Here is a 27,500-nt window from a genome sequence, read left to right on the forward strand (position 1 = left end):
GGAGACATCAATGTCATATGTTATATGGAGATATTAGTATATATATAATGTTGTGCTTTCATTATGTTATCTCATCTCTGCATTTGCTTTATGGTGACAGGCTCAAAGATCAGCAACGATTGCTTTAGCAATTCATCTCTCTCTCTCTATCACACACACACACACACACACACACACACACACACACACACACACACACACACACACACACACACACACACACACACACACAAATCAAACCCTCTGTATGATTTGTACTTTTCTTTTCAGATAAAACTGCGTGATGTAAAGATAAGCAGGTCAGAGAACCTGTCAATCAGTGTACAGTATGTGTGCATGAGAGGCCATGCAGTCCACAAAAACAAAACAGAAAACAGTATACTTATGCAGATTATAAATAACCCATAGTTACACATGTACGAACAGCACATAAAACTGCATGCATTTGGCCAGGGACAGTTTTCATGTGTGGATCCCCATTGTCACAGGACCCAGTTACCCCCAGATAACGAGCCTCCAAATTAGCATTTCCTTGTCTAAACTGGAAATTTCACAGTTGTTTGTGAATTGGATTAATTTGCTCTTGTTAAAAAGTTTATTATTAGGTGATATTGTACTTGAGCATTTAAATGCAAAGAGGGCAGTCAGTATACCTTATCATAAACTGAGAAATCAACATCATTTCAAGCCCATTTATAAATAAAAAATCAAAATGAGATTAAAAAGTCTAAAAAAAAAAAAAAAAAACAGTCTGAAAACAGCATAAATAAATGAACTCATTTCATAGCAGGTGGACTGTTGCCAGGAAACCATCTTCAGATGCTGGTTTCTGCCAAAGCAGGCTTGGATGGCGATGTATTTTAATATAAATGTTATAATATGCTTTGATGGAGGCCAACAAATGAATCATCTTCAATTATTACAGCACCTTATATAAGAAGAACAATTTATCAATGGCAAAAAAAAAACAAAAAAACAAAACAAACAAAAAACAGCAGCACTGAATCAGCTAATGCACTCTTGAAAAGGGCATATCTGTAGGAGTGTTTTTAGAAGTGTGTAAATAAGTCAGCGCATTTGAGACACATACTGTACACAATCAGAGTTTTCTCCAGGAGGGCTGCCTTTGTCCAAAACAGCAGACAGTTCTAAAGGAACTCTCTCCTAAAAGACCCCCATCAGTTCAATGAAGCAAAAAGAGCAGGACAAAATGATTCAAGAAAACAGCTACTGTCTGAAGCTGGCACGCATTCTTTGCCCCAGGTGGACTCCAGTGTCTGGAAAGACTAGAACTGTTTGCGGTTGTGTAGAGGAAGTGGACCAAATAATGGAAACGCCACAATAAATAAAGTGTCTTAACTCTGAAAATAAACCGCAACTATAAATGCCGTTGCAAAGATGAGTCACATTAGGACGACTGTCAGTTAGCAGTATTTGTAAGCAACAGAGATAGAGGCAAAAGCAAGGCAAAAACAAATTGCAGGTGCATCAGCTGCTTAAACTGCAAAAGGATTCAATGTGCCAAGAGGAAAATCCAGCACTTCCTGTTATGCATTTGCATACAAAGTAATTGTAATAACTGTGTAATAACTAGGTACTAACCATAAAATAAACCTAAACTTGTAGTTAAGTTATTCAGTAGTTTGTAGTGTAAGTAAACTGTACAGTAAGTGCATGCACTTTCAAATATAGTGCAAATGTAAATTTCCCTAGGCACAGATGGAGAAAATGGACACCTGACCGAGTTGTTGCTAAATTCAAAAAAGTACCGTATCAGAACCTAAAATCTATTGTGTACCTGATAACCATCATGCATGTCTCAGCACACTGGAGGATCTGTAATGGCTTGGACAATTACAAAACCAAGTATAACATTATTATTAATAATAATAATAATAATAATAATAATAATAATAATAATAATAATTAATGTAGAATGGTTCACTATCTTGCTACACACTTCAAAAATCGACTCAGGCTGTTATGTTGCTCTGTGCTTCTTTTCAGGGTAAAAGTAGCATGGCTGCTATAAGGCTTGCAGTTGCTGGAAAGTATCACCTGCACATTATTGTGAGTGTCTGTAGAGATTTTATTATTTTTATTATTCCGTGTGAAGGGAGAATGATGAGTGTGTAATTATGTGACAATATCAAAACAAGAGTGCCACTGCACCCTCACTGTCTTTAGGAAGGAGGAAAATCATTCTGCAGTCGGAGAGTTTCATACCAGAGCGATGAGAGGTCAATACATGCTATCGGGCTGAAAGAGAGGGAGGGAGCAAAGATGAAGAAGGCTATCATTGTCCCCTTTCAGCACAGTCACTTTTACATCTTCAGCAGCAGACCCTGAATGTGTCTCTCATCCATCCATCCTTCCATCTATCCATCTGTCAGTTTGTTAGATGGCCATGTCTTCAGTCGCCTTTCTCTGTGGTTTCTAACGGGGCTTACACCTCCCTGAAAGAGAGACAGATATATATAAACAGAGACAGAGAGAAGTAAAAAAATAGAAGATATAAGCAAAAATGGGGGGAGGAGGCAGGGACTTCAGGAACCAAATGTAAATTAAACGATTCACATGTATGAAGCTACTGTAGGGGTTAACAAATATGGCTGTCTTTGCTACCCCATCACAGATGCATAAACATGACATTTTAACTCTCATAACAGGTGAATAGTTCATTGTTTTCAACCACATTTCACGTTTGATATGCCTTGAAAACGACTGTGTTGACAACTACTAGCGAATATAACCGAGCGTCAGCTTTTATTTTCCACATAACATTGATTTTACATCACACTGTCTAGAGTTCATCAACAAAGCAAAAGGCCTATCCAGTTTATGGCTGAGAAGTGTATTTATGTTCTGAATACAGTCATAGATTTGCTTATTTGTGTTGACAGGTTTTGGATATAAACCTTATTTGCAGCAGGCCTGGTTCTTGCCAGTCATGGCATAGTGACAGTGTGAGGGATGCTGGAGGATAGATAGATGGATGGATGTAAAAAATTGCAAGCGGTTTCAACTAATTATTATTTAGTAACAAGTTCCACAGGTATTTTAATTTTGGTAGATTTCTGACTTGAAAGTGTTATCTGAATTGTTATTTTTAAGTTGGCTCAGCCTTTAATGAGCTAGTTTTATAGTCCATTCAACTAAAATGTTTTAATTGGTCAAACATTTAGAAGACTACAGCAATTTATGTCAATTAAAATTTAACGTTTACTCTCTGTGTTTTATATGTTACCTCAACTAAAATGTATTATTTGGACATCATAAGAAATTGCTGGGGAACTACATAAACATATATTTTTATAGTTTAAAAAAATATAAAAAATGATTAACTGGTGTTTATCAATCACTAAAAACACATACTTTTTTAAAAAATATTATAGTTTTTTTTTTATAAATATCTATTTTTTTATTAAATTAAATAAAATGAACCAGGTGTTACAGTATATAACATCAAATCAAGTCACCTTTATTTACATATCGCTTTATACAACTGGTTCTGTCAAAGCAGCTTTACAGAGTCAAACAGGAAAATAGTTTGTCAGTAATGCAAGAGGACATTAACACATTTTTCCAGCTAAAGTCAGTTCATTGGTGATCCAGTGTTGACATCATCTAGTTTAACTCTCTTCTAATAATGTCTGTGTAATCAGCCAAGTGTCCCCAAATAAGCAAGCCAAAGGCGACAACTGCAAGGACCCAAAACTCCATCGGTGACAGAGACTGAGTAGAAAACCTTGGGAGTAACCAGGCACAGTCGGGGGCAGCATGATGTGGTTTAATTCTAGGCTGCAACACAGGTCAGATTGAGCAGAGGACTTGTCTGGTTCTTGTGGTCTTGTCCCGATGGCCAACAAGATCTTCAGGAGGATCTGTCTCTGGGGCTCATCTAGCTGACATGGTCTCTGCTGATGTTCAGGGCTGTCATCTCTAGGTGCTGATCCACCATCTGATCTGGATACAGACTGGATCTGGGTGGCTACATTCACATCGGAATAAGAATGAAACAGACTAATATTAGTGTAAGATGCCACTGAGAACAGTAAAGCACATTATAATTGTAGTAAAAACTCTAAACATTTACATATATTACCTGGAATGAAAACAATTAACTCCTAGTCTTGAAAGTACACACAGTACAGTATGTAGTTGCAGTGGAGCAGTCTGGTCACATGCCAGTGTTTGGTGCCTTGGAAGAACTGACTGGGTTGCATCTGAAATCTTTCAATGATGACAAAGCACCAATGAAACCTTAGGCCACACCCTGATGGAGAAAGAAAAGTATATTTTAAGTTCAAAAAATGAAATGATGCCTTTTAAATCATTTACAGTGTATCAATATCAGTTAATAATTTTTTTGATGAAACAAAAATTGCAACCTTTTTTTGGGGACAAATCCATTCCACAATCCAATGCACAACAGGGAGCATTAATATCAAAATATAACGGTCCAGCCTGTTATTGATAAATGGTGACGTTTTACAAATTGATTGATCAGTTGTCCCAGTGTTTACTGAGCCACGGTCTTCCCCAGTGCAGGGACTCATGTGCACGATCTACTGATTCACTACAAACACTAAAACTAAAAACTCTTTGGGACTGGAATTATACTACAAAAAGAAGACTTTGCCTCCCACTGCCAGCAGCTTACATTCCGGAGACGGGAAAACAACTGCCTACATTCAAACAGAAGAGAGAGAAAATGCCTCCTCCTGTTGAATATACTTGTTGCATAAACTGCTGCAAACTTCTACAAAGGATTGTGGTTTCTTGAAACAAAGTTACTTGCTGGACTTCCAAAAACAGGCGGAACACTCAGCAGACCGTCGTCATGGACCCTCTCAGCATACAGCCGGTGAGTCCCATGAATCTTCTGAATCTCAACAGTTTATACCAAGTGTAGAGGAACAAGCCGAAACTGATCGCCACACTAATCGATGGCACAAACAGGGAGCGAGACCCAAAGGAACACAAGACATCAGATTGTCACGAGTTTCTCGTATTGCTTGCTGTAGCATCCTCTACCCCAGATTCGACTATTACAAGGCTTGTGAATACTGGTATTCTGCCACCCCCCTATACATCTTGAGAACAGATTTGAAGCATTAATGAATGCGGGTGAGGAATCCCCAAATGTGATTAAACATGTATCGGATCAGCCAGCAGCTAAGACTGCTACTAACAGGCGCTCAAGGTCGAGCAGACAGCGGCATTCAGCTCAGAGCGCAGCCGAGCCCAGGACTCTGATAGTGGGTGACTCTATTATCAGAACATCAGTAGCAGGACTACAACAACATGCTGCCTTCCTCAAGCAACGGTTTCTGATGTGAACAAGGAACTTCAGAACATTCTGATGAAGCACAAGACTGCAAGTCGAATCATCATCCATGTGGGGGAAGAATGATATTCGGAAAGAGCAGTCAGAACTCCTTAAGAAGGACTTCAGTGAACTCTTTGAAACACTTCGAAGACTCAAATACAAAGGTCAGTCGTTCATGCAGTGGACCACTTCCAGCAAGGGGAACAAATATGGTTTTCACGGTTTGCTTGGGCTGAACACATGGCTACAAAGATCTTGCAATATAAAAGGAGTAAATTTCATCGACAACTTCAATCTGTTCTGGGGCCATAGACAACTGTTTAAACCGGATGGCCTCCACCCTAACAAACTTGGAGCTAGAGTGCTTAAGGACAATTTCTACTTCTGCTTACGCCATCCTTCAGCAGAGTATGTCAATTCATTCAGCACACACACACCAGGTCCGAGTCATCATGTGGTTGACATATCCCACAAGGACACTGATAACACCATCCAGCCACAACAAGCACTTCTGATGGACACTATCCCGGCTGAGCCCTGCCCACAGAGCTCCTCACAGACAGGATTGTGATGTATCAAAACAGATACAAGACTCAGCACCCAAGGATGACCTTCTGGAAAACAGCCAGGGAAGCCAGGACAACATATCACAGTCACTGGAAACACCAGAGACACAGCCCCTCTCACCGGACACATTATCCCTCTCTCCAGCATTTCCACTTCTGTGCTTCTCACAGAAAATGGAGGAATTGGTGTATGCTGGCGACTAATCTCTCTCACTCATTCGCTGCAAGCCCGCAAATATCACCAAAAAAAAAACGGCGGGCCCCCCCAACCACCAAAGCCTGTGGGCCCTGCTCCTGTGAGAGCTCTCCGACCGCTGCCACAACGCCAGGGCCCAAACCCTCCATCTGCTGAAGGTGAACCAAAAACAACTGATAGCAGCTCTCAGTGATGTGTCGGGTCCCCGCTATAATAACAGCAACATTCACAAATGTTTACAGAACAAGTGGGAACCCAGTGTGCCTGTAGCTTTCTATATTTTCAGTTTTATCACGTGATAGAAAGTCTAAGGTCTTTTCAAGCTCAAGGGCAAACTCATCGAATCTGCGACCTATAATGCATCAAAACTAAGATTGATATAAAGACACAAAAGTACTGCCATCAAGTTGGCATTTTTAAACATTCGCTCACTAAAAAATAAATCATTTCTAATCAATGACTTTATAACCACAAACAATCTGGATTTTATGTTTCTAAATGAAACATGGCTAGAAGACAGCTGCAGTGCAACCAGTCCTCAATGAAGCAGCCCCTCCTAACTTTACTTTCATGAGTGTCTGCAGGACTGTTAGGAGAGGTGGAGGTGTAGCTGCTCTATTAAAGATGTCTATCAATGCAAGCAAATGTCATTTGGTCAGTACTTGTCTTTTGAATATCTAGGGATTGTGCTGAAAGGTGCTCCACGCATTCTGTTTATCATTATTTACAGGCCTCCAAAATACTCTCCAGCCTTTGTTGAAGAGGTCACAGAAATGCTATCGCTGATTTCCTCAGAGTTTGACTGTTTTTTCTATTGCAGGGGATTTTAATATTCATATAGATAATGCAGAAAACAAAATTACAAAAGAAATGATAACGGTTCTAAACACTTTTGACCTGATTCAGCATGTGCATGGAGCCACACACAAAGGTGGACACACTCTAGATTTAATCACTCAGTAGGGGTCTAAACATTTCATCCATTGTTATTAAGGACGTAGCACTATCTGATCACTTCTGTATTTTCTTTGATATATTGATCTCTGCTACCAATGAATCTAGATCTGTCTCTGTCAGAAGGAGATGCATTAACGATAACACTAGTGTGCGGTTTATGGAGGCTATATCTCTAACACCATGCATTTCTGCAGGACTCTGTGTTGATATTCTCCTTGATTCCTTTAACTCAAAAGTTAAGAATGTTATTGATGATATTGCTCCAATAATAGTCAGTAAGAAAACAAACAGACAGAAATCAGTTTGGAGAAGATCAATCAGCAGTTCAGACTATGAAAAGACAATGCAGAAAAGCCGAGCGGATGTGGCGGAAGACGAAACTTGAAATTCACTATAGCATTTATAAAGACAGCCTTCATGCTTTTTAATGTGAAACTAACCACAGTTAGACAGAATTTCTTCTCAAACCTTATAAACAGTAACTTAAACAACACTCGTACTCTTTTTGCCACTGTTGAGAGACTGACAAACCCCCCAAGTCAGATTCCCAGTGAAATGCTCTCAGTTACCAAATGCAATGAGTTTGCTTCCTTCTTTTCTGAGAAGATCATTAATATCAGGAAGGCAATTAGCACATCCTCAAGTAATGCAGAGGTCAGACAGATCTGGACGCAATATCAAAAAGATACTATGTCTATTTTTGAAGCAATTGATAGCAAAATTTTGGAAGAAATAGTGCAGCACCTAAAATCGTCAACCTGCGATCTTGACACACTTCCCACATCTTTTTTCAAAAGTGTGCTTAACTGTTTAGAAGCAGATCTCTTAGAAGTGGTGAACGCCTCACTTCTTTCTGGGACATTTCCAAACTCCCTGAAAACTGCAGTTGTAAAGCCCCTCCTGAAAAAGAGCAATCTTGATAACACCATTCTGAGCAATTATAGACCAATATCTAATTAATCTTCCTTTTATAGGCAAAATTATAGAAAAAGGTAGTTTTTAATCAGCTGAACAAATACTTAAACTCAAATGGATACCTGGACAATTTTCAATCTGGGTTTTCGACTGCATCACAGCACAGAGACAGCGCTCATTAAGATAATAAATGATATTCGCTTAAATTCTGACTCTGGCAAAATATCAGTGCTGGTATTGCTAGATCTCAGTGCTGCGTTTGACACTGTCGATCATAACATACTACTAGAGAGACTGGAAAACTGGGTCGGGCTTTCTGGGATGGTACTCAAATGGTTCAGGTCATACTTAGAAGGGAGAGGTTATTATGTGAGTCTAGGAGAGCATAAGTCTAAGTGGACGTCCATGACATGCGGAGTCCCACAAGGCTCAATTCTGGCACCGCTCTTGTTTAGCCTGTATATGCTCCCACTAAGTCAGATAATGAGAAAGAACCAAATTGCCTATCACAGCTATGCTGATGATACCCGATTTAACTAGCCTTATCGCCAAATGACTACAGCCCCATTGACTCCCTCTGCCAATGTATTGATGAAATTAATAGTTGGATGTGCCAGAACTTTCTTCGTTAAACAAGGAAAAAAACTGAAGTTATTGCATTTGGAAACAAAGATGAAGTTTTCAAGGTGAATGCATACCTTGACTCAAGGGGACAAACAACTAAAAATCAAGTCAGGAATCTTGGTGTGATTCTGGAGACAGACCTTAGTTTCAGTAGCCATGTCAAAGCAGTAACTAAATCAGCATACTATCATCTAAAAAATATTGCAAGAATTAGATGTTTTGTTTCCAGTCAAGACTTAGAGAAACTTGTTCATGCCTTATCACCAGCAGGGTGGACTATTGTAATGGTCTCCTCACCGGCCTTCTCCCAAAAGACCATTAGACAGCTGCAGCTCATCCAGAACGCTGCTGCCAGGATTCTGACTAGAACCAGAAATCTGAGCAGATCACACCAGTCCGCAGGTCCTTACACTGGCTTCCAGTTACATTTAGGATTGATTTTAAAGTACTTTTACTCGTTTATAAATCACTCAATGACCTAGGGACCAAAATATATTGCAGATATGTTCACTGAATATAAACCTAAACAGACCACTCAGATCATTAGGATCGAGTCAGTTAGAAATACCAAGGGTTCACACAAAACAAGGGGAGTCCGCCTTTAGTTACTATGCCGCCCGCAGTTGGAATCAGCTTCCAGAAGAGATCAGATGTGCTAAAACATTAGTCACATTTAAATCTAGACTCAAAACTCATCTGTTTAGCTGTGCATTTGTTGAATGAGCAATGTGCGATGTCCGAATTGATTGCACTGTATTTTACATATTCACTATATTCTATGTAAAATCATTTTTCTATTTTTAAACTGTTTTAAATTCATTTTAAATACGTCAATTTTTAAAATCATTTTCCAATGTTTTAAAATTGCCTGTTTTATGTTTTTTAAAATTGCTTGGTTTATTTTTGTTATTATTTTTCTTCATGATTATTTTACCTTCTTTTATGTAAAGCACTTTGAATTACCATTGTGTACGAAATGTGCTATATAAATAAACTTGCCTTGCCTTGCCTTGCCTAGTGAACTGACTGAGACGCTTTGAACGGCCTTGTGAAACGATTCAGTTGTTCATTTTCATTCTGAACGACAAACTTCTCTTCCGAAACACCATTTACGAGAACAGAAATGCGGACATTTCACCGTGGCTTGTTGTTAGTCATGTTTAATGTCATCTTTTTACTTCAAGGGACAATTGCAAAAGTTTACAAATGCAAAAACCCATTCAACCCATGTTAACTTTAAATGAGCGCATTACTGTGGTTTACATTAAGTTACAAGTTTCATAGATTTCGGTTACGTTCGTCGTACTAAACATAAAAGAGAGAAAGACCGCGTGATCTCTTCTAATCTTTTCACGTCACGGAAACACAAAAAACATCATACAACACGCCAAAATTAGCTAAAATTCATTAGAGTAACACAGCTTTTGATATTAAGTGTTATTAAGTGTTTTATGGATTAAACAAGGTGAAAGACCACATTCCCTTAACTTAAATTTCCCTCAGACATATCACACAACGCTTATTAGATGTTTTTATATATGTTGTACGTTTGTGTATAAATATATACGTTTTAAATAAAACATTTACACCTTTTAAATATACGTTTTGAATAAATCAGTCTGACGTTAAGTACAAATATTTATTCAGTGCCACTTGATTTACCTAATGCCTGAACTTCACATATAAGACATATACTTTCTTATACCCACTTTTCTTCAGATATACAACTCATAAAACACTTTCTAAATGTCCACTCAAAAAATCGAATATGTTGCATGTCTTTCTCGTTAAATTTAGGCTAAAAAGAACATTTATTTAGTGGGACTTACCTGACACGTGAGCTTGACAAGATGGTGGCACTGCACAGTTTCTCTCACAAAGTCTCTCAGGATTGTGCACGTGTGGAATGACATCAGTGTTGGCTGGATTTGTTTTTATTAGTTGAGTCAAACATTGGCATTCTGAATGTTGACTGGATTTGAAAATAACCATTAATTTAATGTTTTTAAAATATATTTGTGCAGACTTAATATAATATGTCTTCTCAACTTAGCCCAAGCAATTCAATTAGTTCAACTTAAATATTTTTGCCCTTCCAGCATTTTGTTAATTTGATTTTTTACAGTGTAGATAGATAGATAGATATATGTAGATATGCCTCCTCTCCTGGAGATAAAATATAATTTAGTTTCTGTATTGATCCAGTAAGACTGTCCTAAGAAATCAGCTGAGGAATTTGAAGAATTGCTCTGCTCTTAGACACTAGATTGCTATGGAAATGAAAAAGGCTCCCTGACAAACCTGTTTATCAAAGCTTATGTCTGGAGGCCAATCTTCTATTCTCCCCTCCCCAGTTACAGTATGCTATTGCGTTTCCAGTGAGAACATGAAAAGAGCAATTAAACACTATAAATATTTTGTTCTTTAAATAAAATCTAAAAATCAGGGCAGAGGAATTTTAAATAAACAGTGGTTGATTTAAAATTCCCAAATGCTGATAGTGCTCGGCCGGGTGATGGTGCTGCGAATAGTGCTGGTGATCATTCAGGGGATCTGTGAACTTTCATTGACTTAAGAGGCAAACTTATGTAAGTGACAATGCTATTACATATTCAGCCCTCAAACAAATTTATGATTTGTGGTCATTGTTTACAACTCGTACTCCTAGTTCTCATTTCAGTAGTGATTATGTTTCCGGGTTTTTGATTGTGCAAACCTGTTTCTTGTTTATCTCCTTGTTATCCCTTTGTATATATAGCATGTATTTATGATGCATCTATATTAAGCTGTTGTTTAATTGGGATTGGATTTTCTCCTTTGTCCCTGGATATCTTCACCTGGTTCATTAATTAAAGTGCAATTACGAAAAAGTCAAAGAACCCAAAATTGAACCCTGAGGGACACCAGCATGGACAGAGTTGATCTTTTTCTCCAATACATGTTAATTCAATACTTTTCGCAACCTCCATTTGCCAAGATAACAGCTCTTAGTATTTTCTTACAGTGCTGGATGAGGTTGGAGAACACCTGGCAAGAGATTAGAAACAAAACCTTTCCAGATCATTCAAATTCAGAGGTCCATAGTGGTGCCTCTCTTCTTCAGCTCACTCCACTCATTTTCTATAGGGTTCAGGTCAGGGGACTGGAATTGCCATGGCTGAACCTTAATTTTTTGTGCACAGTGACCCATTTTTGCATTGATTTTGATGTTTGTTTTGGATAATTTTCCAAATGGAAGATCCAGCCATGGCTCATTATAACATTTTATACTGTTTAATACAGTTTTAATTTATTGTGCAAATGCTTGTGTGTTAGTGATGTTTGTGGGCTCTTTACTAACATGTTTTATCTATGATAAAGTATTTATTATGCATATTTGTACACATTATTGTTTAAGTGTGACTAGTTTGGATTACATGCAATATAAAGTACTTCTAATTACATTGCAGTACATTTTATAGTACTCGGAATAAGATTGCAGTTACTTTTTAATTGACTAAATGGTTACATATTATTCACACAATAGCAATAAATTATTCATATAAATTACTATAAAAATAATATATAATAATAATTATATTATAAAAAAATTGTTTTTCATCTTTTAAATGTACCTTTCTAAAATAGCCTACCACTTGTAAACATTCAGAAATTCTTCCAGTGTTGATGGCATCAATAATGAGTGTTCATTTTACATTTTTATGATTTGATTAATTATTAGCTTTTCATTAAACTCATGAACACCCTGCTGCTTCTTCATGAACCCCAGTTTGGGAAACCATGACACAATGTAATGTTTCGTGCACTTCATATTGTTACTAACAACACGTGGAATATATTTTCTTTCCCTTTGTATTTTTCATGTCAATATGGTACAAGATTATCAATCAATCAATCAATCAATCAATCAACCAACCAATCAATCAATCAATCAATCAATCAATCAATCAATCAATCAATCAATCAATCAATCAACCAACCAATCAACCAATCAATCAATCAATCAAATAATTGGATGCCCTGGAAAGACATAGGTAAAAAACGCAGACAGAAACACACAGACAGACACACACACACACACACACACACACACACACACACACACACACACACACACACACACACACACACACACACACACACACACACACACACACACATACACATCTACTATGGTACCTCAGACTGTGCTATGTGAGTGAAGATAAGTGTGAAGTGAGAATCCATAAAGATATGATAAATCTTGGTCTCACATCCAACATTTCCTGACATATCTAAGATGGGCAATAATTGAATGATCATTACAACAAAGTTATGGCAAAGGCTTACGTGAAGATGGGAAAATGGGGAGTTTCGGGCTGCGCTGACATTTATTGCCTTTGATTTATGAGAAAAGCGCTTCCACTCGCGTCAGGCACTCCAGTGGGCAATAAAACGGAGAGCTTATCACCTGCAGGTAGCTTCTGTGAAGCTGCCACACGTGTACATACACACAAGCCAACTCAGCCAATGTGCCTCCTTAACGTCTGCACCCGAATGGAACTATTCATTAAACAGCCACCGGCAGGCTGCAGTGCCCACTATGATTTCTGTGTCAGACGCACACCGACATACTGAACGGGTGTGTATGAGAGAGTCGAGGTATCTCATATTTTCCTTTTGTCCCGTGGCAGTGCTTTCATGGAGGCTTTGAGGCCTTTTTCTTTCATTTCTTTTTTCATCTGGATTTGAAAAGAGAAAGGTGACATGAGGACAGGGAAAATCTGTCCCACGTTCAGTTTGGGAATGAAAAGCTGAATGTAAATTTACTTGTTGGAACAAAAGTCTTTCACAATTTAAACATTCCCAAATTACACCATTTAATATTGCACTCTGTATCTCTAGAATATTATATAAACAAAAAACAAACAAACAAACAAACAAAAAAATGTCAGTACATTAACATTTAAACCTTTTAATTTATTAGCTCAGTTAAGTTATTTAAAATACAATGGATTTTTAATGTAGAATAATTAATACAGTTTAAGACTAGATAAATACCCTCGTTATATTGTTATCATTGTGATCATAAGCTGTAAGCTGCTTTGAAACAATATGGAAAGTTCTATACAAAAACGTGAAACTAACTGAACTGAACTCTTATCATCACCTAAAATATGCATTATGTCTACATGATCAAATATTCTGAATACATGATGCTAACTAGCCACATAACCTGTATTATCTTATAACTGTATACTACTGCCATAAGGATACACATCTCTGACCGGTTATGAGATTACTTCCAGATCGTACCACTGAAAACATTTTACTTTTTTTTTTTTGATTACTTCCAGATCGTACCACTAAGCTGCTTTAAAGTTCTCAGCTGCTTCAACCCATGTGGATCTAATTGCAGGCTTTATTAGTAGGAGAAGAAGATAATGGAATCAAAACAAAGGAAAACATCAAAGGAAGGTTTAAGCCTGTGACACACCAAACTGACATTAAAGAACTATAGCAGTGACGAAAGCTGATTGTGATGTCGCCTAGCATGGCCTGCATCTGCACCTAAACCAGCGGTTCTCAGTTCTAGTCCCCACGCCCTCCAATTCTGCATATTTTGCACATCTCTCTTTGTTAACACACATCATTCAGATAATCAGCTCGTTAGAAGTGAAGGACTGGAATTGAGAACCGCTGGCCTAAATGTTGCACATAAACACCACAAAGACTACAGTCAACGGCCAACTAGCACATATACGTTCTGCGCCTGCCTGAGAGGACACACCTGTCTACACCAGCAGGGGGCAGTCTTTTAAATGTGTCATTTAAAAAGGGAAATCAAAGCCATAAGCTAAGCAGCTTTTTATTACGATTTTGAATATGCATCATGTTGATAAGTTGGTCTTCATCTTCCTCATTCAAGACTAGAATATCAAATAATCATCTGTTTGAATGCATAGAGAAGATGAAGGTCTTTCTGTGTGTGCCTCTTTACGTCGTTTGCTTTCGGGTTTTTTCTGGTGCACTGGTTCTCTAAGCTTAACAGCCAATCAGAGTGATCTGTCTCAACCCCAATTCAACACGCTCAATCGGGCAAAGAGCCGCTGACGGTGTGGTACACTGGGCTGACAGACGCTCACTGATGACCGACTGTCGGTTTGGTGTGTCATGACCTTCAGAACAGACTGGAATTTAAGCAGTTTTTTAATGATAATCTTCCCCTCTGCCCAAACTCTGAAATCTTATTTATGTCAGAGTGAATATTTGACAAATGCTGCAAAGACACACCACAGCAGAAACACCAAACATGGCTCTTGTGTGTCCCGTAACTGAACACAGAATTTTGGTCTAATATCAAATGGCTTCCAAAAACTTGAAATATATCACACGACTCTTATGGACTATATTTATGATACTTTTATAGCTATTTTTAATAAAATATGTGTTCACTATGAACACTATGAATATGGATGGCATCTGCATAAACTCACCTTAATTTTACATAGGAAAAATAATACAAATGTGCTCTATAATACAAATAATAAAATACAGATGTGCTCTATGAAACCCTACATTTTTTTCAGCATTTGCCAGGAATTAAATCTTCATTAAATATACTTGTCCTATCATTAAAGAAATTGTTCAGCAGGACTAGTCATTAATACATTTCTTAATTCTATTCAGTCATTGACATCTCATTCATACTGTTTGAGGACTTTTTAATGAAGTGTCCCGAACAGCCAAGCATGCAATAGTACATAATGCAGCATCTTTCTCTCTCTATAAAGAGCATCAGCAGTACAACTTATGCTGAGAACTTATGCTGAATTCTTGTGCTGAATTCTCACTGTCCTGCTCTGACACTAAATTAAGTTTTGAATTCTTTGAGACATTATGTAATGGCAGGATTTTTAGATTTATGGGGAAGAGTTTATTTGTATATATTTTCCCAACCAACTGTATAACAAATTATAAAGTTTTTTATTTACCTTTTTCCATCACCCTTTTCTGACCTTTAGAAATAAATGGGCCTTTTATTAATTAATTTATTACTGCTGTATTTCTCTGTAATAACTTTTTTGCATGGGAAATGAGAGGTGACGATGAATAGCTATCCTGCTAAGCTTATCCTCCTCATGAACCCCTGTGACATTTCAAAATTTCACAGCATGTATTTCCAATAAGCCTGGGTCATGTTTCTGATATACATCCACTGCTTTGCAGTAGCAATTTTGCTTTGTTTATTAAAGGTTGTACACAGACCAGTTTTGAAGTCTGGACCAACCGTGTCAAAAAAAAAAATATATATATATATATATTTGACCTACACAGGTATTCATATTCTTAAAAAGAATGAAAAGGCAAGTTCTACAAACCAGCAGAGCACCTACCTGGACTCCATGGTGTCTTTGGTGAGATAGACAATCCAGTAGACCAGGTTGAAGGCCCCAAAGGACAGAGGAAAAAGGATGCGTGAGTACTTGTCAATAATACTAGTTCCTGTCAGCATGTTGTTGGCAGGGACAGTGGAACCTTGCTGATGGAAATCAGGCTGTGGTGGTCTGGAGAACCTGTCAGGAGCATCTCTTTGAGAGAGTGAGTTCAGCCTTTTCTTCAACACACCTCCAGGGTCCAGAGGATTCTAGACACAGAGAGATTCATTTGTAAGATGAGAACAAGTGACCAGTTATCAAACTGTTTGATTGGTGACACAACGGACGCTTTTCACATTTGAGTTTGGAACACGGACCAGCAGGGAAACAGTGCAGCTGGGGTAATGACAGACCACAGAAAATGTTATTACAGTGATCCTTTATGCTCCAGAGATACAAACACACAATCAAATACAGCATGAAAATAATAATATTCGCCCTTTTAGTGTTTCTTTTGATTTTGTTGCAAAGGTAAATTTGATGTAATAGAAAGCCACTTTAGGGAGGGTTGTGTAGTGATGTAGCAGCAGTGTTTACTAGTGTTGAAGAGCTGTTATAGAGTTATAGAGTTATAGAGAGTTATACTGCTACACTAAAGCAAACTTGATAAAAAAGGATCCATTAAAAATATGCATTTTCCAATTTTTTACACACTGTAAATTGATGCACTATGCTATTCTTTTGCTCTACTGCAGCCCCAGTATCTGCTTTTTAATTTAATTTAATTTAATTTAATTTAATTTAATTTAATTTAATTTAATTTAATTTAATTTAATTTAATTTAATTTAATTTAATTTAATTTAATTTAATTTTTCTCCTGGAGGCTAACTCACCAACTTCAACCAGTTAATGTCTCTGTAAAGAACTGTTGGTCACACTTTATTTTAAGGTCCAATTCTCACTATTAACTATTAACTACGACTTTTACCTTAATAAACTCTTAATTTGCTGCTTATTAATTGTTAGAAAGGTAGTTGTTAAGTTTAGGTACAGGCATGGATTTATGATGTAGAATATGGTTATGCAGAATAAGACATTAATATGTGCTTTATAAGTACTAATAAACAGTCAAAATGCAAGTAATATGCATGATAATAAGCAACTAGTGAGAATTGGTCTCTAAAGTGTTACCAAACTGTCGGTTTGTAACTATCGGTCGTAACAACTAAATATGATATTTAGAGCAGGTGGGCAACAATAACATCTGCATAATGAACTTTAATTAGTCTTTGCTCTGAGTGAACAAGGTTATTTATGGCTTATGTTTGCGGCGCCTTAGCCTTTTTCCGGCTGGGGAAAGTTTTGGCATGGAGCAGCAGCTTTGAGTCGGTTCCATCATTGAGCAGGTTTCCAAGCTGTGAGTGTCAGCTGCAGATCACTGTGCCGCCTCTACTGCAACGTGAAATCACCCAGGGAGCACCTGGCTCACGCTGCCATAATATCACAGCTATTTTTGACACCGCAACAGGCAGCACCTAACTCAGACTAAATACCCAAGGCAATGGGACATTCACACCCTTCTCTGGCTCTTTACATGTAGTTCATGAATGTGCACTGTTGCACTGTTCTCCAAAAGAGCCATCATATATGCTTATTTCATCTTTTTAGCTCCAGATTCGCTTACTGCTGCCACTGGTTGAGGGAGAAGCTGACATGTTAAAGCGCTGTGTTTTAAAGAAGCCACAGTGATTCCACTCTTCAGGAAATCAAACTAAAGACTTTTTTTTTTTAAAGCAAGACCACTTTTAGACTAGTGGAAAGTAAACATCCAAAATGCATATTTTATGACACTTTATCTATTTACTGTACGTCTTTAGATTTAAATTACAATACATAAAATTCAAATATATTTAAAGGGAGTTTTCTCAATGATCCACTAATTCCGAAATATCTACCTCAATAGCACATTCATAAACCAACCTTTTTTTTTTCTGGCTAATGACATTATTTTAGATGTATGGAGTGATAAAAAAGAGAAATCCACAATCCTCTCTGTAAAAAAACTTTAACTCTAATAAGTCAACTAAATAAAACAAGATTTTTAAATTGGCTCTATCCAATATTTAGATTTCTGTTCTGGAAATGTATGCAAATTAGTGCATATTGAATTAAATAATGCCTCATCTCCATATTTAAACATTCCATTTCAGAAAACTTGTAATACAAAGCAATTGTCTGTGATTAATCAACTGGGTAAATGGTGATATCTTAGTAATTACCCTAATCAACTGTTGTTTACCCTGTTCAAGAATTAGAAACTTAGATTTTGGAAACTTGGATATTTAAACATCCAACTTAGGTAACACTTTAGTTTAGGGGCCAGTTCTCACAGGGGAGCATTCAGGAAACCTGCTAGAAAATGAAAATGTAACACTGGTGTACAAAACACTTGTATGGGACGATCATGTCATGAGCCAGTTACTGTAGAGCTTTTGTTTTTACACAAGTCTCTGACATTGAGCTTTGTCAGAAGAAGCACTTCCAATCCACACTGCTACAATTCTGAGTTTAAACCATGCACAAAACTGAGATACAGTCTCTGTCATTGTGCCTGTGACTTCACATGCAGTTGAACTCAGACTGTGACTTCACACATTAATTTACTCACTCCGGGCAAGAGTACGATGGCATTGTGTCTGCCGCCTCCAGCAATCATGCGAGACACAGTGGATAGATCACCTCGCTTTGAGCCTGGCATGCTTTCGCTTGGATGTTTTGCTACATTGAACTGATTATATAATCTGCAGCAGTAAAATGGCTAGGGAGGCCACTGTCTCCTTTCGTCTAGTATGCCTGTTATCAGCTAAAATGAGAGCGAAGCATGAAAGGGAGAGAGAAGAGAGGCTGGAAAGAATTACCGTAACAAGTTCTCCATCACTTCTGGCCGCAGCACAGGCCATGTTGACCCGCCGAAGCTCCTTATTGGCTTGCAAGGTGGAGAAATAGTTGACAGCAGCGAACTCGATAAGGGCTGAGAAGACGAACGCGAAGCAGACAGCGATGAACCAGTCCATGGCGGTGGCATAGGAGACCTTGGGTAAGGAGTGACGAGCGCTAATGCTTAGCGTGGTCATGGTTAGTACTGTGGTGATGCCTGTCGAGAATACAAGAACACAAAATCCAGTTAGCTTGACTGATCTTAGTAAGTCTAGTTAAAATTCCCGTTCTGTTCTCAGTCAATTAGGATCAACTTTGCCTCAGTTCAACCCAATCCTAAACATTAATGAAAAAAACAAAGTCAAAATTGCTCAACTGCAAATAAACTTGCAGAAAATTTTCTGAACGTTGAAAAACTCTTGTTTTGCTAAATCTAAACTAAATCTCACACTTTAGTTTGGGGACCAATTCTCATATTAATTAACTATTGACTATGATGTATGCTTCAATAAACTCCTAATTTGCTGCTTATTAATAGTTAGTAAGGTAGTTGTTAAGTTTAGGTAAGGGATCTAAAATATGAACATAGAAATATGCATGCTAATAAGCAACTAGTTAGTAGTAAGAATTGGTCCCTAAACTAAAGTGTTACTGAAAATTGTCTAGGAGCATCACACATTTAAGGACATATACTTGAAGTGCAGCTTTTGTTCCCCCTCATATGATGTTTATGTGTTACTAATTGTGTTTCTGGTCTGGTCTTGTGCTTGTATGGATATCATGCTGAAGAACTCAGTTCTGTTTCTCGGTTTGCATTTTTGCTTTACTCTTGTCGTTATTATCAAAAGGATATGGAGTTGGATCATTTCTCCCATGTTTCTGAGCACCAAAATAAAGGGGCTGATGGGAAAATGCGGGGTGGGGGGCAGTGTACAGTTATTTCATAATGGATCAGAGAGCCCAATGGGCCGCTGGTGCGTGTTGGCTCTATTGAATAGGTCATTTACTCAAAGCTCTGCATGAACTCCTGTGGGAAAGCTCCAGGATAAATAATAGGCATTAGTTCAGTAAGGGCTGAAAAGCTTTTGAGATTCAAAGGGAAGAGATGGCAGATAACATCATTTAATAACTTTGTCATATTTTATTTCACATCTAAAGCAGTGCATCTGTTTGACAAGTGTTGCTTCATTTAATAAATTATATTTATAAAATAGTAACCCAAAGGCAAGGGATTTTTATTTTATGAGAAAAGAATGGCCTTTTTATATTTCGAGTTCATTTTTTTCTTAATGTTTGGAACAATGATGTGTTAGATACACAGATGACTTGGCTCTTATTTCCTGTCAGATGGATGTCAAAAGTCCAACTTATTTTGAGTACATTGTAATAGTGTAATAGTGACAATAGTAATCTACTTTTGAACATTAAAAAACAACAACAACAAAAAAAAAAAAAAAACAAACAAGGAATTATGTTGCGGGGATCAAAGAAGGACAGGCACGGTTGAAAGCTCATATAAACAAGTTACTATTAAGGGTAGCAATGTAGAGCAAGTTTCAAATTCTAAATATTTGGCCACAATTATTAATGACAGGTAAATGTGGAACACATACATAAGAAGGCAAGACAATGTCTAGGTCTACTCTGGAAATTAAGGATTTTTAATACTGATAGGAAGACCTTGACCATGGTCTATAAAGATCAGTGATTGAAGGAATTCAAACACACAATATTGTTTCGTGGCATTGTAATTTAATAATAATATTTGAACACAAATAATTAAGGAAGCAAATAAGTTGTCTAGTTGTCAATAAGATGTGTTATGCCAGTGTCAAAGATGGATTTATGTTTTGTGAAAATCTGAACAGTTTTAAGTAAATTAAATCCATAACTGCAACATTGCATCGTCTTAGCTGTCTAGATTACTGAATGAGCCTGGGTTGCAACTTTCATTATTTTCTGCTGACAGCAAACTCTATGACATATCAAGTCATATGCTGTCACTTTACTTTCCATTTGCTAAGATTCAGTTTAAAATATACATCTCACATAAGTAAAACAAATCTGGTCTTTCTGCTTTTTTTCACCATGCTATGCCCCATCTTCTCAAAACCTGTTACTTTGAGGGCAGAGGTATTGATGATACAATCTGCCAAGCTATCCACATCAGGACTGGCTTGCTGTGTTTTTGTTGGCCTGCTGTGGGTGATCTATAGGGCAGCTCATGGTGTCAATGGGCCGAACAGATTAGATATGTTTTCTCACCCAAGGAGAGACTACATTTAAGAGAGGGGGTATCTGCTATGAGGACAGTAACGATGAAACATACCCAGGTCTTAATAGAGACACTGACATTATATGGCAAGCACAAAGCTTGATTCTAGATGACTAAGCCCTATAGAGACATAACAGCAGTCCTTTATAAATGGACCTAATGGGAAGCTGAGCTGTCTAGGGATCAGGTTTGCTTGTAGCACCCAGTCATAAAATTCACTACAAACAGAGCTGAATAGACATAAACACTAGGCCTTAAAGAAATATTTCACCTGACTCATCATTTATTAACTCTCATGTGATTCCAAACCTGTATGATTGCTTAAACAGCATTGCTTCACAGTCCTGCTGTGTCACAACTGAACATGGATATAGTCAATTTGCATGTGAGATTTGAGAGCAGAAGGGAATATTGTCAGTGCATGACAACATTAGTGATTTCCTTAAAGAGACTTACAGTATTATTCTGAACTATCTTTTTTGAACAGCTCTTTTCTCAGGTGTTCAACAGAATCTGATAGATGTCCAATACACAGAGCTGTGTTTCCCATAAGCATCATTAGTCTGAGTAGACTGTTGAAGCCACATGCATCAATGATCTCTACAATCTGCACACAGTGCTTTGGGGAAATGCAGCCGAGTTTAATTCCTTACAGAAGACACATGAACATATTATGTCTAAAAGCAACGCACTTGAATAGATCAACTCCGGTCTCATAAGTAGCACTCATAACTACTATAATAAATATCCACATAGCTCATTTACTCTTTTCATCCTCATGGTCCTATCAAACTGATGTCTTTCACAGATAAATACAACTTGAGCTTTCGTCTCCACAATCTAATTTTAAAACTCATTGAATATTCAACTTCAGCTTCAAATCAAAGGTTAATATCTAGACATATCTGATTTACAAGAGAACATGTTTAATGGATCCTTAGCATGAATGGAAATGTATAAAGAACAAACACAACTCCTTGGGGCAAAAGAATGCTTTTAAGGGCAAAAAGTTGGTCCAAATAAACCTCAGTCAGTTACATCTCTGAACCCAATGCTCTGGGACATTTCAGCTTTTAGTGGAAGAAGACTGCGATGTAGAGCAACTACAATGGATATGGACAGCGAGTGCCTCTGACTATTCATCTCTACATTTGTTAGAACTCTCACTTCATTTCTTTTTACACCGTATTATTTTTTTTTTTTTTTCTTCTTTTTTAGGGGGTATAGCTTTTTCATATGAGATGTGAGAGAGATGTGAGAAATGTTGTGTGTTTTTCTCATCTCTACATGTGAGCGGTGTTTGCTTGCAGAAACATCTCTTCTGACATCTCACACCTCACTAAGAGCGAAGCCATTTTTATTTATTTATTTTTTTACTAAAGCTGTGACTTTATCAGCAGAACACATTCCAATTAGCCCATTTAAAGTGATAGTTCACTCAAAAATAAAAGATCTGTCAACATTTACTCAACATTGTGTCGTTCCAAACCTGCATGCATCTTCTGTTGAACACAAAATAAGATATTTTGAAGAATGCCTTTTTTTTTTTCTATACTGTGGAAGTCAATGACTACCGTCAAGTGTTTGGTTAACCACAATCTTCAAAATATCTTCTTTTGTGTTCAAAAAATGACTTGAGGGTGAGTAAATGATGACAGAATGTTCATTTTTGGGTCTTTTAGGCAACTTTATTGACCAGTGGGTAAAACATCTTTATTATCGCAATCTTTGCATTAGTGTTTATGAGAGTTTAGATATATAGTGCCCCAAACAAGATGCCTTTCATTAGAAAATTCAAATATGATTCCAAAACCGTTTCACCCTCTTATGCAAATTGAACATGACAGCTTGCACAGGCTTTAATTGTTTCATGCTGATGTGTTTTTCATAAAGAGAAAAACTTAAGCTGTAGGTTATAGAATGATACACTCCTAATTGCCCAATAAGCTCATTCCCATTCAAACACAAGCGGGAGACCACAAAGACAGATGCTGCATTCGTACATACCAAATTAATCAGCCGAAAAAGCAATGAGGACAAAGTAAAAGTTAAGAGCCTGCAACTTTAAAGCACAGCAGACTGGTTCAGTCAAATGTAAAGTAAAATAACAGTAAAAAATATATATTTGCATCCTCTGAAAAACTGATTATTCTTCTCGTGTTTCTGTTTGGAAAGGAGGGCAAACAGAGGAAGGCAAGGAAGAGGATCTCAGTATGTTTGCTTTTATCCTACAGCACCACAAAACAAGGGCCAAGGCACTTTAGGTGATTTAGGACCTTTGCCAACAGCTGCCAAGAAGAGTGCATTAAGATAATGAAGCAATGGGGATCTACATAAGAAGGCAACAGAAAATGTGCATCATCTCATCAAGTTATAAATGACTGCTTAGCGAATTCATCTGGTTTCTTTTCTGTTTATGAAGAAAGACTTTGATGTACATTTATGATGGCACAATTTGGATGAGAACGTTCTGTATTGGTATTGCAATCCACAGCTCTTCACTTTAAATGTTGTACCTATATAGATTAATTTGTTTCAAATCTGGTGTGTTTAAAACACAAACACCACCTGCTTTCTGTGGCTCAGTTCCAAAACTTAGTCAGCCACCTTGCACTCTACAGCCTACATAGCTAGCTGCCTTTTAAAACAGAATCCTAACTAAAACTGAGCCTCAAAAGTGACTGATGTGGAACAGTCGATATCATGCGGCGACTCACAATGTTTAGCAACAGTAAGTTAATTATGAAAGAATAAATCGGTGAAACAGTCTAAACAGCCATAGTAAAATAATTCAGTAGTCTCAATAGTCTGTTTAATTGGTACTGATTACTTATAAGTGATTTCTATCACTTCATCCACTACCTGGATTGTTTCCACTGAGCTTGTTGCTATGCATGCCAGGATTGCATTCTGTGTGAAGAATACACTGGAATAGAATAAATAATGATCTTAGAAGACATGATGTTGCTGCCTACCTTTTATAACAACCTTAACGTAAGGAAACTATGATCTATTTTGCCTTAAAATGCTGCAGCTCACTAAGTCTAAAATACAGGGTCTCATTTCAAATCTGATTTTTTATGCATAACAAGCCATGCACTTTATTGTTAGCATATTGGTGCCTATGCAGTGAGCACAAACTAATAAACAATTAAAAAGGAAATAAAAACAGAGGCTTACCAAACACAGTTCTGGCCGGTACTGACTCTTTGTCGATCCAGAAGGAGACCTGTGCCAGGATCACAGTCATGATGCACGGGATGTATGTCTGGATCAAGAAGAAACCCATTTTCCTCTGCAGGTGGAAGTACACCGTCATGACTATGTATTCACCTGTGAGAGATCAGTGGAATAGTAGAAATACATTGAAAATCCATCAACACAGATTCAACCCACGTGTTTAATATTTACTGAAATCATGACAATGTTTTAAGAGGTTTGCATTAAGAAAAGCCGTCAGAATTGATGCTCGGCAAACGTCTCAAAGCTCGTACCTGTGTTTGACTTCAGCCTCTCACTAGACACCGTCTGTCCAATGAGATCATACTGTAGCAGGCTGGAACTCTCCTGAGGAACCTCCACTGAAAATAACGGCCCTTTCTTCCATGTGTAAACAATCTCACTCATTGGGTAGGCATCTATATGAGGCACAAATCCAGACTGAAGTCAGTCATACCTGTAAATACGTTCAGAGGAAATATGTGCCATTTTAAACATACTAACAGCTGCCAAATTTCAAAGGACATGAATGTCCATCCATTGGAAAATTGATCAGCCGCATGGGACACTCAGCATTGATGGTTAACCTGAAAACAATAAAACCATCACTTTTAATTTATATGAAATAACAAATAATTAAACTCTATACAGTGAGCACCCCCATATGGGAAAATCCTTCGTTTTGCATTTGCATTAAAGGGACAGTTCACATTTACTGACCCTCATGCTGTTCCAAACCTATAGGATTTTTTGGTAACACTTTATTATAGGGACCAATTTTCACTATTAACTTGTTGCTTATTAGCATGCCTATTATTAACATATTGGCTGTTTATTAGTACTTATACACATATTCTGCATGACCATATTCTCCATCCCAATATCATACCCAATACCTAAACTTAACAACTACTGTACCTTTCTAACTGTTAATAAGCAGCAAGTTAGGAGTTTATTGAGACAAAAGTCATAGTTAATGGTTCATAAAAAAAATCATACAGGTTTGGAACAACATGAGGATGAGTAAATGATGACAGGATTTACATTTTTGTGTCTTTAATGTTTTTTTGCACTGATTTTATACACGTTCCCCTACAACTTTTATCATCAGCATTATATTACAGTTACAGTTAACCTGTACGTGGTATGTAATAGAATCAACTGCAATTTTTGTTTTGCTAAGAAAGAATGTGTAAGTGTTTCATTTCTGCTGCCATTTAGAGAGCAAGTGTGCAGTGCATCTTTGACTTGGTGAGCAAATGTTTTGGCACGCAGGTTACCTCATGGTGTACAGAATAGTTCCGTTCTGCATGATGCGGAACAGCTTGTTGGGAGTGGTCATGTTGTGTGAAATAGAACGTTTGCCATTTCGGAAGAAAGTGTCCGGTGTCCAAATGTTGCTGACCATTAGGTTGTTGAGACGCAGGATCTCAATGGGGCCCTCAAATTTCAGCCGGTCGTCTATCCAGGTTTGCCGAAAAAACACATCCATTGTGTATTCCTGAGAGATTGTTTCAAGGGTTTTATAAGATATACACACGAATGCCGTTTTAAATCAACACAAATCAAACTTTTGTGTGCAGAGCATGTGAAAAAACATAGCACATCAGCAAAGTGTCATCGGGTATGTATCTGATTCAGGCTGGTATACATTCACTCTGGAAAGGTATTTTTTTATCCTTTTTTCCCCCGCTAATCTTGGCGGAGACTTATCCATACTGTCTTTCGGATTGTCACAGTGGATCACATGGGAAGTGAAGTGGCTTTGGACACTGTAGAAAAATAGTGTAGTGTGTAACAGAGGAAAGAAAGCTGAGCCAGGACCCTCACTGTCAGGGATTGTCAACCAGATTAAAGTCCCTAAACTGCTATAATGGCATCCTGCAGAAATGTCAGAATAATGAAGCCAGGGCCGACATGACTAGAGGCAGTGGGCATAGAAAACATGCAATTACTGTGGATTTATGTTTGTATGCATGTTTGCTTGTATCATACATATAACTGTTTTACTCACATACCATTTCCACATCAGAAACAGGACCAAAGCTGGTGACAAAGATGTCCGTTTTAACCTCTGTGACAGGTCCTACAGTTTATTTTTTACATAAATGAATAATAAAATTGAATTAGTTTGAAATAAAGAAAATCCTTAGTTTATTCATTACACATACTTTAAACAAACAAAAAAAAAAAAAAACTTGCAAAGCGATAAGGCAGTTTCTGATTAAGAACTTAATGAAGTCTCACACGCAAAGACCAGAATCATTTACAGTGAAATTTAATTTAAGTGAAAATTGGATTAAACAATCCCTAAAGTAAGACTTTAATGTGTAAAGTGATTCCAGCACTTGCCTACCTCCAAATCCAGGTCGGAGTCTGTTGTCATATCCATCTAATAATCTATCCAAAACGCGCGTAATGTTATCCAAATATATCCTCGTCGCGGTTGGCGGCTCTGCCAACACCTGACCAACACTGCAAACAGACTCGAAACTTTATTTCCATTTTCACACATGAACAAGCAAAGCAGAAAAATAAACACGCATGCAAAGTCCGATAAAAGCACTTTGCTACTTACCAAGACAGGAAAAAACATGTGCGTATCCAAGCCATGCTTTGCGCGCGCTCTCTATCCAAGTGTCCCCTTGTCAGCTAGTGTTAGTTGCACGTCCCATAATGCATGTGTGCGAAAGGAGCTGGTGCGGTCGCGAGGCTTGTGTGCGTAAATCCCGAAGCTTTTATGCGTGAAGTCTTGCTGGAGTTCCTCAGTGGGGTTGCGCTTCTTCCGACTCACTCCGATGGAAAACTAAAGTGCTCTCAAAGAGGCGGAGTAGAAGAAACCAAAGGACCTTGACGATCGAATAAATCGAACAAGTCATGAGAGATTAGAGGAGAACGATGGTTTTGTCAGGGAATTTTCCAAAGATTCGGGAAAAGCGCAAATGTTCTGCTGTTTGAGTTTACATTATAGTGCTATTTTATGCGTTTAAACTCTCACAAACTTTGATCATTAGTTAATGCACGTTCAAATTCTGAGAATTTTAATTAATACATGTTTATATTCATAATTAAATGTGCAACTACTGATCTTTTTAGGCATTGCATAATATTTTCCAATTT

The 27,500-nt window shown here is 37.5% G+C and overlaps 1 protein-coding gene across 3 annotated transcripts in view; it reads right to left on the reverse strand.

The window, feature by feature from the left end:
- Window positions 1-27,230, reverse strand: part of LOC109046568 (gamma-aminobutyric acid receptor subunit alpha-6-like) — a 27,484-nt gene extending 254 nt beyond the window's left edge. Inside the window, exons 1-11 of one of the 3 annotated variants that reach the window (XR_006153054.1) lie at window positions 26,959-27,230; window positions 26,737-26,855; window positions 26,399-26,466; window positions 25,661-25,881; window positions 24,885-24,967; window positions 24,656-24,799; window positions 24,342-24,494; window positions 18,868-19,103; window positions 15,967-16,217; window positions 4,106-4,276; window positions 3,435-4,023 (exon numbers count right to left, since the gene is read on the reverse strand). Coding sequence is in view for 1 of the 3 variants with exons in the window: in XM_019064325.2 (XP_018919870.1) it covers window positions 2,447-2,456; window positions 15,967-16,217; window positions 18,868-19,103; window positions 24,342-24,494; window positions 24,656-24,799; window positions 24,885-24,967; window positions 25,661-25,881; window positions 26,399-26,466; window positions 26,737-26,855; window positions 26,959-26,993 (1,320 nt within the window). In the remaining 2 variants the exon portion in view is untranslated. Of the gene's footprint in view, window positions 2,457-3,434; window positions 4,024-4,105; window positions 4,277-15,966; window positions 16,218-18,867; window positions 19,104-24,341; window positions 24,495-24,655; window positions 24,800-24,884; window positions 24,968-25,660; window positions 25,882-26,398; window positions 26,467-26,736; window positions 26,856-26,958 lie in introns of those variants that run through there. The other 2 variants (XR_006153053.1, XM_019064325.2) reach the window with 2 other exon arrangements.
- Between the last annotated feature and the right edge of the window lie 270 nt (window positions 27,231-27,500).

The sequence above is a fragment of the Cyprinus carpio genome, chromosome A21, assembly GCF_018340385.1.
Source record: "Cyprinus carpio isolate SPL01 chromosome A21, ASM1834038v1, whole genome shotgun sequence".
Taxonomy (NCBI): domain Eukaryota; kingdom Metazoa; phylum Chordata; class Actinopteri; order Cypriniformes; family Cyprinidae; genus Cyprinus; species Cyprinus carpio.